This window comes from Diaporthe amygdali (assembly GCF_026229845.1).
Source record: "Diaporthe amygdali strain CAA958 chromosome Unknown NODE_15_length_991109_cov_64_707514, whole genome shotgun sequence".
NCBI classification, from domain to species: domain Eukaryota; kingdom Fungi; phylum Ascomycota; class Sordariomycetes; order Diaporthales; family Diaporthaceae; genus Diaporthe; species Diaporthe amygdali.
This window is the reverse complement of record NW_026517035.1, coordinates 789,408-801,540: the sequence shown is the minus strand read 5'-3', so window position 1 is coordinate 801,540 and position 12,133 is coordinate 789,408. Positions and strand designations below refer to the sequence as shown.

The following is a 12,133-nucleotide window of genomic DNA, read 5'->3' as shown; positions in this document are numbered from 1 at the left end:
GAGATTTGGTTGTCTCCCCTTTTTGTTCTTTTTTGATGAGTTGTGGAGACCCATCCCAGGCGTCGCATGCGCCGCCTCTCGGGTTTCGGCCGGGGGGTGGTCCAGCCGTGATTGCGCTGCTCTGGGGTTAATTCGCCACTATGGCTGCTTTTGTTTTTTGTTATGGCTGGCTGTTGTGTTATTTATGCATTACTATAGCAATGAAAGGGTTATTAAGTCTTGATCAATTTGTTCACACTTTTTTTTTTCTTTTTCCGTTTATTGACGCGTATTTCCTGTATATATCGTGAGTGATTGATTAATATCTGCACTGTTGCACTGTCTGTCAGATTGAGGGGACGAACGGAGGAAGAGACAGAGAGAAATAGAAAGAGGGTTAACAGGCCACCCCTGGGACCTGCCCACGCTGTCATGTTGTTTCAAGTGCTGATCAATGTCGACTTTTGTTTTGGGCGCGGACATTTGAAGAGGCTGGCTGATCCAACGCTGTGACCTCATTCCCGCCCTGTTTGACATGTGGCCTTGGTTTTCCCCTTCTCACCTGGGCTCGCCCACGCCCGTTGGAGATTCAGGGGGGTGATCGTCGACAGGCCCGCATTGTGGTGGTGGTGGTGGTGCTACCTGCCAGCCCAGCCCTAGCAGACTGACAGACAGCCTAGCCCTGCTGCTACCTGATTACTGCAATGTGTTGTGACTTGGCCTGACCTGGTTATAGTCTAGAAGTTGCAGATTACGTATCAATAGGTAATTATATGAATGTGTGTACAGTTCAGAAGTCAGAGGGAGGAAGCCCCAGGATTAGTCATAGAAATGCGTGTGTCGTGATATCCCCTCTCTGCAATATACTCAGTATTGTTGCCTTTTACGTGCTGTCTCCTGAGGTTTGCGCGTCGTTGAATCTGCGGAATGTTATTTCTGGAAACTGTGGATATCGTGAGAAACAAGCTCGCACAGCTCGAGGTCGGGTTACCCATGGTTGCGACACAGGGCTCACTCGGGGTTGCTGCATTCATTGACCGCGATTGCGAGAGAAGATACGCAGCGGTAATACGGACTGGACAGACTTGTCGCCGACACTGCCGCTGCATGTAACCATACGGTGTCATACTACCGATGCAGCTAAGGCGGTGCTCCGTATAGTGACCTGGCTGGCCTGGCTGTTTGGCTGCTGCAGTTGTGTGTACACCTTGCTGTGGCGTTGATGGAGAGAGAGAGAGAGAGAAAGCAAAACTGTACTCCACCCATGCAAGGATACAAAAGTCTATGTATCTAGATTATTCCACGGCTGAATATAGCTGAGGCCAAAGAGATCAATAAGGATGCTCGGTCTCGGACCGGCGAGCTCGTCAAATGCCCAGCAAGGCGATGCAATGCAGTACCGTAGATTATGTACCTCTCTTTTGAGAACCTTGACCAAGTCGATTACTCCGTTACAAATCGACCCACCGACTGCTGACCTGAGATCCGCGAGGCGCGAACAGCTACACAGCGGCTCTCTGTCGACAGAGCGAAGACTTGCTTTCATGTGAAGATGCAAAAGAACTGTCAGCAGGAATTTAGACTACTCAGGTACAGTACCCATTGAGCGATTGATCGATTGATTGATTGATTGACTGGCTGGCTAGCTGCTTGCTTGACCTGTCGTATCCATCCGAGATGCCCCGGCAGGCCCTGCACCTGCAACCCGCAGCAACGTGGTAGAGCAGGTTGGGGGGCACGCCAGGGCACCAGGGACAGCTTCAGCTGGGCTGGGAATTGGCAGGGGAGTTGGCAGGACCCATCTCAGTGGCTCAGCCGCCCAATCCGATCCGTTACCCACCCTCGCCCAGCCTGTCCATGCCCTGGTAGTCCTAGCGCCCCCTAAGCCCGACCCGGGCCTCCTTTCCCTCTCCTCACTCTCTCCCCTTGCACTCCTCTGCTGTGTCTCTGCCCTGCTGTGTGTACCAGCCTGCCTTTCTGCCTGCCCGCCTGCCCTGTGCTGTCGCTTGTGCCCAGTTCCAGCCCCAGCAAAACTCGCAATCTCCAAGCGAACTGACGACGTCCCTCGACCTCCCGCACCTCAGAACTCAATTCTCTCTGACCACTTGCATACACACTCAACACACTCAATACGCCGACGACCACAACGACCTCCCCTCCGACCGTCTTCTCCTCCAGAACAAGCTCGCACACGCAGCCTGCGCCAGACGCGACCGCCCCCTTGAGACCTCGCCTGCCCTCGCACCGCCTCGAGACACCAGTCACCCCCGGACCCGGACCATTGATTTGATTGCCTGACAAGCAATGCCGACGCGATTCGCCCGTCTCGTTATCCCCTAATTCCTTCTTCGACTCGCTCCCAACTCCCACCACCACCACCTCCAACCAACCACCCCCCAAACTACCACCACCACACATCAACATCACGCCTTGCCTTGCTTGAGGACGTCACCACCATCCACCGACTCCTCGAGTAAGGCGAGCAAACCGTAATTCACACCAGAATCACACCTCTCCAGCTTTATCTCCTTGCGACGTCGAGCCAGCCAGCCAGCTAGACCCCCGTGCGTACTGCCTGGGCTTCCTTCGTCTTGGCTCACGACCAACCTGCGCCTATTCCTCGACTATCGGCCTCTCCTCCCCTTTCCACCCTCGGCTTTCCCGACCATCATCGCTCATTTAGTATACTGTTCTTGACGCTCAACAAAAGCCCCTAACGAGATGCCATCGTTCCTCAATGACCACAACTCGCCAATCCACTTCCAGAACGCCGGAGTCGTCCACCTGAACGGCCCCAGCCACTACGAAGGAATCAGCAACGTCGATATCAAGGTCAATGGACACGTCCCGCACCCCGTCAACTCGCACGTCTCAAATGATAGTTTCGACGGCAGCTCCTCCCATTCTACGCACACTTCCGAGTCGTCGGATGCCACTCAGATGCACGGCAACGACACCCGGACCTCGACTATGAGCACAACCAATGGCCACAACGGAGCCATTGAAGGGGGAGATGGATGGAAAACAAACGGTGGCCTCGGCTATGGGGATGCACCCCAGAAGCCCTTGTCCAATGGTGCTCCTATCACCATCCCCCCGCCAGACCGAGCCGCTCCCCCACGACCACCACATATGCCTAATGGGACGGCTGATCGCACTTCAGGCCACAGTTTCGCTGAGCCCCCATCGATAAGGACGTCAATGGCTGACGCAACGATCGATTCTGTCCAGGCCTCCCCAATGGGAATGACGATGCATCAGGGCCAGAGAGGGGATGCACCTGGGGCCAGCAATGGTCACGGTCTCAATGCCGACAGTGGCTCCAACTTCTGGTCCTCCAGCCCGGTAAACCAAAGGTCCAGCCTGGACCCGAACTCACCAGCACCTCAGAGGTTCTCTTCTCCTGCCCAGATGTCGGGTAACACGAGTCTCAACGCATCCACATCCAATCTCCACCCGGCAAATCAAGGGCTGAAACACCGTCATACCCTCGAGGTTCCTAGGCCCGGCCAACCCCGCGGATCGCGTGATGGCCAGGACTCTGCAGTCACAAGCGGTCGATTCTCCCCGACCAACGCCGGGCCCAGCGGCGCTAGGAGAGCCTCCATCAACCTGGTTAGGCGCAACACCCGATCGTTGCACAGTGACTACCCTCGCGACGAAGCCTTTCCCGACGAGGACGCCATGCGGTGGGCAGAAGCGTACAGGCAGAAGCGGGCCAGCAAGAAGAAGAAGAAGGAAGAGGAGGATGATGACCGGGTGCTAGTCGGCACCAAGGTCGACGAGAAGCACGCAAACTGGGTCACAGCCTACAACATGCTGACAGGAATTCGTGTCTCCGTGTCTCGCACGAATGCCAAGTTGGATCGTCCATTGACAGATGCGGATTTTGACGCTAAGTCCAAAACAACATTCGATATGTAAGTCTTGTATATCACGATTTACTGATGAGTTGGAGCTGCGGGAGTTGAGAAAACGACACTGACCGTCCGCAAATATAGCACCGGAAATGAGCTTGTTCCCTCTGCAAAGTACGACTTCAAATTCAAGGACTACGCACCTTGGGTGTTCCGACATCTGCGACAGCTGTTCCATCTGGATCCAGCCGACTACCTCATGTCTCTGACAGGAAAGTATATCCTCTCTGAGCTCGGGTCACCTGGCAAGAGCGGCAGCTTCTTCTACTTTTCCCGAGACTACAGATTCATCATCAAAACAATCCACCACGGCGAACACAAATTTCTCCGCAGGATACTGAAGGAGTACTACCAGCATATCACTGAGAACCCGAACACGCTACTCTCTCAATTCTACGGTCTTCATCGGGTCAAGACGCCGTGGGGTAGGAAGATTCACTTCGTGGTCATGAACAATCTTTTCCCGCCACACCGAGACATTCACACAACCTTCGACCTCAAGGGATCTACCATTGGCAGAGACTACAGGGAAGAAGACCTTGAGAAGAACCCTCGGGCTACCTTGAAGGACTTGAACTGGCTGAGGCGGAAAAGGCACTTGGAGCTCGGCCTTGAGAAGAAGCGACTGTTCATGGAACAGCTACAGAAGGATGTCAAGCTGATGCAGAAGCTGCACATAATGGACTATTCTCTGTTGATCGGCGTCCATGACACCCGCAAGGGCAACGACGAGAACCTGCGGGCCCGGAATCTCCAGGTCTTCAGCCCTGGTGGCGCTCAGGCTTCCGATGACCCTAATCAGGTGCTGATGCGCACACCGTCAAAGCTTGAGAATCAGCGCCGCGCTGCTCAGATGCGACAACTGATCAAGTCCGAGCGACCGGTGCCCATGGGACAGAGCTTGTCTGGCATGCCTGATGTCCTGGAGGAGGGTGCTGCCAAGTCTGAGTCACTGTTCTACTCGGACGATGGCGGCATGCGTGCCACTCATGAGGACAATATGCCAGGTGAAGAGATCTATTACCTGGGAGTGATTGACTGTCTGACACATGTACGTTGAAAGCTGTTCCCTGTGATAAGATCCAAATACTGACGTGACTCTAGTATGGTGTCATCAAGAAGATCGAACACTTCTGGAAAGGACTCTCGAGCGACCGAACGCAAATCTCGGCCTTGCCACCAGAGCAATACGGCGACCGGTTCCTCGACTTCATGTCCGGTATCACAATGTCACCCGAGGAGGCAAAACGGGAGGCCGAGGAGAAACAGAATGCCGAGGCTGAGGCAGCTGCCGAAAAATCAAAACAGCGCGTGCCGAGCTGGAACAGTGCAGGCCGCAAGTCAACTAGTAATAATGTACCGGCGGCTCCTACCCATGAGCCTCCCCCGCCACCGGGGCGTGGCTCTGGGGCCATATCTCCTCAAGCTGAGGAGACGATGCGAAGAGCAGAGCATGTTGCCTCAAAGACAGAGAGGCACGGCCACACCGAGCAGGGCATTCCAGATCGCATCATCAGGACAACGGGCTCGGCCGGCGGCGGCATCTTGCCCTCCATCGCGGCTGCTACTGCGCCGTCCCTGATGGCCAGCAATAATGATGCGGCGAACCAGGCGATCCTTCCAATTGTTGAAGAGCCTAGCGAGGGTTCTACGAACGGCGAGCGTGACCACGGCGCAAATCGACATGGCCATGGCGACCGGACAAGTAATGTGACAGCTGGCTCTGATGGGCGACCGTGGACGCCGGCAAGGGATGGCCAGGATCGCAACAGCTCCGGCTCGGGGAATCCGGTGCTTTCGAATATGCGTGAACCATCCAGGGCACCTCCAACCCCGCCTAAGACGAGTGGAAGCATGGTGGGCAATGGCAGCGCATTTGGCCACGGGAAGCGACTCACAAAGCCAGAAAGCGCCGACAGCGGGATTGGTGTCCACGAGATGGGCCGGGCGAGAAGCGGGAGCCAGGTGTCGAGATACTCCGACAAGGCCGGTGTTAAGGGGCAGATGAGCCGGGAAAGCTTGGATAAGGCCTTGCCACCCCTGCCTGCCGTCAACGGGCCGGCGTAAACCCAGGGAGGGGCAAGCGCCCGAGATGGAAACAAGAGGTTCGGTCCCATCGGGATTATCCCCCGGGGACCAGAACGAGAGGAAACAGTGTGGCAACGACGGGAGGCGATAATGAGGAAGAGAGACATCCAAGGCAACAGACCTTTTTCCTCTGCGGGGGACGATTTTTGTTTATTCGCGCAAAGAACGATATGATACCACTACAGCATCGAAAGCATCGAATCCAACCTTTCTTGTCAATACTCTTTTCCCCTGAACTCTCGACCGCTTATTCTCTTTTTCAACCACTTCAACTCTTTTCTACTTTGTCTACCGACTGACACGCTCACCCGAGTCGAACCCACCCGAATCTTTTACACAATTTTTCTCTTTGTTCCTGCGTTCCATTGACCAGGTTGTGTTTGGTGGCTGCTGTTGTTTACCGGAGTTCTTGTGATAGGTTTAGAATGGGGAGAGACAGCCTTTTTTTTTTCTCGGGGTCTTGCTCTATGAAGGAAGAACTCCCCGACGATGGATATAAAGAACAACAACAAAAATTCAAATGAAGAATAACAACAACACAGGCTGTCTTTTCGTTTCTTACTCGTCATGAATACGCCGGAAGACAAAAAAGAAGAATGGGCCTTTTCCCTTTCCTTTCTCCCCACCCCCCTTTCCTCCCACACAGAGACGCGTCTAATGAGGGAAGTAGTAAGTGGCTGCATGCGGGACATTGTATATAGCTTCAATGATACCTCATAGACTACACATTGGATGGCAATCGTAATTGAAGTGTTTTTATATTCTTGGGCTCGTTTGGTGCGGTTCGCAAGTTTTGGGCTACATTCAGCTGGTGTGTGTGGTATATTTGGGTCGCCTTGCAGCATCCGATCTTATACTCGAGTCCCCGGATATACTTGATCAGAGTTTGTAATGGAGTAGAATGTTCCTGGTATTATACTTTTTGCCGTCCCGCCACTCCTGAACGCCTTGACATAAAACCCCCGCAAAGCACTGGGGCTTGAGATGCCTCTTTTACATATGCCTGTGGCCTTCCTTGTCTTCTCTTTTATACACACATGGTATGTACACATTCGCAGCCGTTCCGTCCCCAAAGAGGCCCTTCCCCAACGATTATCACCGGAGGAGAAGCTCGATAGGTGAAAAACAAAGTAGCAATTCGACTGCTCTGCCTTGCATTGCCTGGGTCTGAGCTTTTTGTTAATCATGACCCGGCCGGCCCGCTCTGAATCTGCATGTTCTGCGCGCCCTGCGCCTGCAGCTGCGCTATCCTCTGCTTCTTGTTGTGCTCTGCCACGCGCCACTTTTTGAAGTATGTGACCTATATTGCGGGAGAGGGAAAGATTTAGCCATCCGCCCCTCTGCCCTGTTCCGTCCTTCCGCCTCCCTCTTTGAGAATCTGGTTTTTTTCGACTTACCCACTCAGCAGCACAATCCTTCTCGAAGCCGACGGCCTCGGCGGAGCACTGCTTGGCGGCCGCCTTGTCGTCCTTGATGGCGTCCAGGATGTTGTTGCGGTCCAGGCACGCAAAGTAGGCGTCGCGGCTCTCCCAGCACCGCCTGCGCTCCGTCCGCGAGGGCGCCACGGCCCCGCTGCGCACCTCGTCCGCGCGCTTGTCCGTCGGCGACTTCCAGAAGTCCGTGAGGCCCATTTTCTTTGCTTCGCAGAGGGAGAGGATGCCTTGGTTTGGCATGCGATATGGGGAAGGGGGGGGTTATCGTTGTTCGGATTGGGGGGGGTGGGCTTTCCGGGTGGAAGTTGGTACTGGGTCGTCGGAACCGGTGGATGGATGGATGATGCACTCACTCACTTACAGGAGGAGACCTGCTTGGAGAGAGCTTCTGGGCGGCAGAATTCTTTAGGCGGTCAGGTTGGCGCCAGGTCGAGGCACGTACGTCAGTGCCGGGAGCTTGGTGCTAGCCCTCCCGACGTGCTGCAGCCCCAGGGTTTCGCTTGGCGGCAAGGGAAGCAAGGGACCGGGCTGGCAAATGCTGCTGGCACGCTGGCTGGGGGGGCATGATTGCGATCACCACACGACACATTGTCATCAATTTCGACATCCTATACCCCGATAGACTGCCTTCCTGACGGACCCTAAACCCGATACAGTGGGACTCATATCTCACACGAGCCTCGAACTCCAGATCGAACCACCGGCAGAGCCACCGACAGAGCTACCACACCACAACCGACACCGCGCTTCTACCGTCTGTCTTGTACATCGAAATGCGCTCTAGGTAGCAGGCAGCCCGGACTCTTCGAACCACCCACCCACCCATTCATCCGCGATCTTCAACAGCTGCTCCCGAGAGTTGGTGGACGCCGCATCCGGCCCATTAATCACAACCACCACATAAACCACCACCAGGGCCCCCGCCCCGAGCCACCACCACCACACATCCCCCGAAATGGCGCGGAGACGCAGGCCACCGCGCTCCGGCGCCCTGACGGAGCTGCCGCCGCTTCGGATCCTGGGCCAGATCGCGGCGCTGCAGGCGCTGTACTACTTCGCGGCCCTCGTGCTGATGCTCTTCACGGCCCTCGTGTCCGGGCGCGGCTTCACGCTGGACCTGGTGCTGGGCTGGTCGGCCGTCAGGGGGGACACGACGCAGGGGTGGCTGAACGCGTTCATGTGGATCCTGGACGGGGGGCTGTTCATGTGAGTTTTTGTATTCGCTGGCTGGGGGGGGGGGGGGACAGGGAATGTGCTCCCCGGTTTGATAGTTTTGCTGACTTGGACTGTTTTGCACGTGTCCAGGGCCGTCGCCATGGTCATGATCGTCATCCGCTCGAAACTCGTCCTCGACTTCGGCCTCACCACCCACTTCATCCACCTCGTCGTCGTGTCGCTGTACACGGGACAGGTGCCGCGCAACGTCTTTTGGTGGGTCGCCATGGCCGTCTCCAGCGCCGTGGGCGTCGCGCTCGGCGTCTGGGGGTGCCAGTACCGGGAGCTGCGGCCCGTGTTCTTTGGCGGGGGAGGAATTGGGGGCGGTTCCAGTAGCAACAACAACAATAACAACACTGCGAACGGCAGCGCGGCTGGTGGTAATGGCGGAGAGGGCAGCAGCCAGGCGGCGGATGGCGACGAGGAGCAGGGTTTCTCGAGGGGGAGGGGACGAGGCAGGGGCAGAGACGGCGCGGGCGAGTACGAGATGGTTAAGATGAATGGGGCGCCCTGAAATACACACGCCAGGCAACAAGAGTGGTGCTTGGTCTCTTGCTAGAAAGAATATCGGTCTAGGTTCTGAGCGTCCTAGGTCGAGCGACTATGGGGACCTGGCTGACTGGTACGGCGTTGTAGGGCTTGACGATACTGCATAGACCGGCGTTTGGATTGCATGGGTTAGATCACGATTCAACAGGCCAGAAATGGGTTCGATGACAGCAGGTGCTAGGATCATGGTATTTATTCCCCTCAACGAAGGGCTGTCTTTCCACCGGTGGGCGTTGAGCCTCCAACTGTAAGATACCGTGTGCTTGCGAGCCATATATCGAGTAGATATTGATAGAGCCCAATGGTCGGATTCATATATCTGGCTGTTCAGACTGCATCAGCTCGATCACAAGCTCACGAGTGCAAGGATCGTCATTGTGTAGATGATGCATCCACTTCGAATTATCGCAACAGTCAAAGGCGAACAATGTAACAATGCCACAAAACCTGCCAAAACACGCGCCTAAAATGAATGACAAGTACAATAGAAACGCGACATATTGTACATTTCCGGCGTTTAGTTCACACACCATTAGGTGTGCTCCATTTTATGGCGGCAGACTGGCTAATCCCGGCTTAAGAAGATGGCGCGATCTCACACCATCCGGTTGGCCGAAGGATTCCAAAGTTCGCATACATATCTTACCTTTCACTATGTGTCAGGATATGTAAGTCTATAGAAGACTCTCGGAAGTATCCTAGGTGAGAGAATCACTCGTCTAAGATAATAGCGCGTTCGTGGCAGAGGATTGGCAGACATGACCCTGGTCGTAGCAGGCTGAAATCCGAGGAGAGACCATCCACACTTACCTACCTATCACTTGTAGTCTTCTTCACTCCAACTTATTTATATCAAGTGTGATCAGCTCAGGGACACTTCTATTTTTACTCTATTTCTCTCGCCTGGCAATATCCCCACAGCCAAGATGCCCGTGAAGCGCGTCGCAGTCATCGGCGCCGGCCCCGCGGGCGCCATTGCCGTCGACGCCCTGGCACAGGAGAAGGCTTTCGACGTGATAAGGGTGTTTGAGCGGCGCGAAGGCCCAGGCGGCTGCTGGTAAGTCTCCCAAGCACTCCACTATGCCTTCCCTCACCACTGACACCTGGCGCAGGATAGGGGACACCACGGCCCCGCCGCACCTGACGAACCTCGCAGCACTGGCGAGCCGCACAGGTGACCCGCCGGTGCCCATACCGCAGACACTGCCGGCGCGGACGCCCAGGCCGGCCCAGCCGCGGTTCGCCGAGTCGTCCATCTACCCGTACCTCGAGACCAACGTCGACGACGTGGCCATGAGCTTCACGGGCGGCGGCGCCGAGTCCATCCCGGGTGAGCGCAGCGAGTGGTCCGTCAGCCGGCACGGCGCCGACACGCCGTTCCGGCACTGGCGGGTCCTGCGGCGGTATATCGCCGGCCTGTGGGAGCGGAACGGCTACGCGGGCCTGGTCAGCTACCGCACCGCGGTTGAGAGGGCGGTGAAGGTTGGTGGGGAGTGGGAGGTTACGCTGCGGCGGGAGGGCGAGGGGAACGAGGATGAGTGGTGGGTTGAGAGGTTCGATGCCGTAGTCGTGGCATCGGGGCACTTCAATGTCCCATGGATCCCTGCTGTCGAAGGGCTGGAGGAGTTTGAGTCGTCCAGACCGGGGAGTGTGCTGCATAGCAAGATGTACAGGGGGCGGGATGGGTTCAAAGGGAAGGTGAGTGGCTTCTCAGCCAAAGTTGGGATCTGCGCTGAGACCCAGAGAATTCCGAGCTGACAATATCAACAGCGAGTCGTGGTGGTCGGCGCCTCTGTATCAGGCGCAGACATCGCATACGACCTCGCGTCAAGCAAGGTGACGAACGGTGCCGTCCACGCCATCGTCATAGGGCACAACTTCAACACCTACTTCGGCGACGAGGCATTCAACCACCCGCGGATAAAGAAACAGCCCTCCATAGCACGCGTCGACGCCCAGACCCGGACGGTCCATCTCGTAGACGGCACGGCCATCCCCGACGTCGACCACCTCATCTTCGGGACCGGGTACAGCTGGAGCCTGCCCTTCCTCCCGCAGGTCCCCACGCGGAACAACCGCGTCCCGGGGCTGTATCAGCACATTGTCTGGCAGCAGGACCCTACACTGCTATTTGTTGGCGCTGTTGGCGCGGGGCTGACGTTCAAGATCTTCGAGTGGCAGGCTGTATATGCGGCGCGGTTGCTAGCGGGGAGGGGAACGCTACCTAGTGTTGAGGAGATGCAGGCATGGGAGGCCGCGAGGATGAAGGAGAAGGGGGATGGGCCCAAGTTTTTGATGGTGTATCCGGACTTTGAGGAGTATTTTGAGAAGGTGAGAGAGTTATCTGGGGAGCCGACTAAAGGCTTGGGTAGAAGACTGCCCAAATACGACAAGACATGGTTCCAGTTGTTCATGGATGGCCATGAGCTGAGGAAGGCCATGTGGAAGAGGTTCAATGAGCAGGCCAGGGCTGAGTTTGAGTCTGGTGGTGAGGACACTGCGGTGGGCAGTCGTCTGTAAGCTTGGTCAACTGGTTCGCTTGTGATGCTTGTCAATCAAAGATTCCCTGTATTTAGAGAAGACTAAGAAGTCTGTTGGATATAGATAGAGTTTTGTGAGTCAGATATGACGGAGGCAGAATTGCTCAATCAGCAAGTTGGACCCAGCCGTGTCATGCAGGTAGCAGTGGAGTTGGCAAGAATTTGCCACGATGTCACATGGGTTTGAAAGAAGATGTGCAAGCATATGTGATATTCCAAATGGCTCTTGTCTTTCGGTATGTGATAATTTTGAAGGAAAAGTGGCTTCAGAGAAATCCCTTCTGGAAGGGTGAGGAGCTTCTTAAGACTGCTGGCAGTTTCTTCAATTCTGCCTCCCATCTTGTAACGTTCATTCCAACTCAATAATTACGTCGTACCAGCATGGATCTACAAGACGGATTTTGATTTTTCA

The 12,133-nt window shown here is 55.6% G+C and overlaps 4 protein-coding genes across 4 annotated transcripts; 3 read left to right on the top strand and 1 right to left on the bottom strand.

Moving 5' to 3' along the window:
- Positions 1-2,700: 2,700 nt before the first annotated feature.
- On the top strand, positions 2,701-5,963 carry J7T55_009988 (uncharacterized protein; the record flags this gene model as incomplete). Its single annotated transcript, XM_053143960.1, has 3 exons — positions 2,701-3,899; positions 3,981-4,947; positions 5,001-5,963. The coding sequence occupies 3 exons, from the start codon at positions 2,701-2,703 to the stop codon at positions 5,961-5,963; spliced, it is 3,129 nt and encodes a 1,042-aa protein (XP_052993506.1).
- A 1,204-nt stretch (positions 5,964-7,167) lies between these two features.
- Positions 7,168-7,657, bottom strand: J7T55_009987 (oxidoreductase-like protein; the record flags this gene model as incomplete). The annotated part of the gene is made up of 2 exons (XM_053143959.1): positions 7,168-7,284; positions 7,382-7,657. The coding sequence occupies 2 exons, from the start codon at positions 7,655-7,657 to the stop codon at positions 7,168-7,170; spliced, it is 393 nt and encodes a 130-aa protein (XP_052993505.1).
- A 715-nt stretch (positions 7,658-8,372) lies between these two features.
- Positions 8,373-9,146, top strand: J7T55_009986 (uncharacterized protein; the record flags this gene model as incomplete). Its single annotated transcript, XM_053143958.1, has 2 exons — positions 8,373-8,623; positions 8,723-9,146. 2 exons carry the CDS (start codon positions 8,373-8,375, stop codon positions 9,144-9,146), a joined length of 675 nt encoding a protein of 224 aa, XP_052993504.1.
- A 961-nt stretch (positions 9,147-10,107) lies between these two features.
- On the top strand, positions 10,108-11,701 carry J7T55_009985 (uncharacterized protein; the record flags this gene model as incomplete). Its single annotated transcript, XM_053143957.1, has 3 exons — positions 10,108-10,238; positions 10,294-10,879; positions 10,952-11,701. The coding sequence occupies 3 exons, from the start codon at positions 10,108-10,110 to the stop codon at positions 11,699-11,701; spliced, it is 1,467 nt and encodes a 488-aa protein (XP_052993503.1).
- Positions 11,702-12,133: the final 432 nt, after the last annotated feature.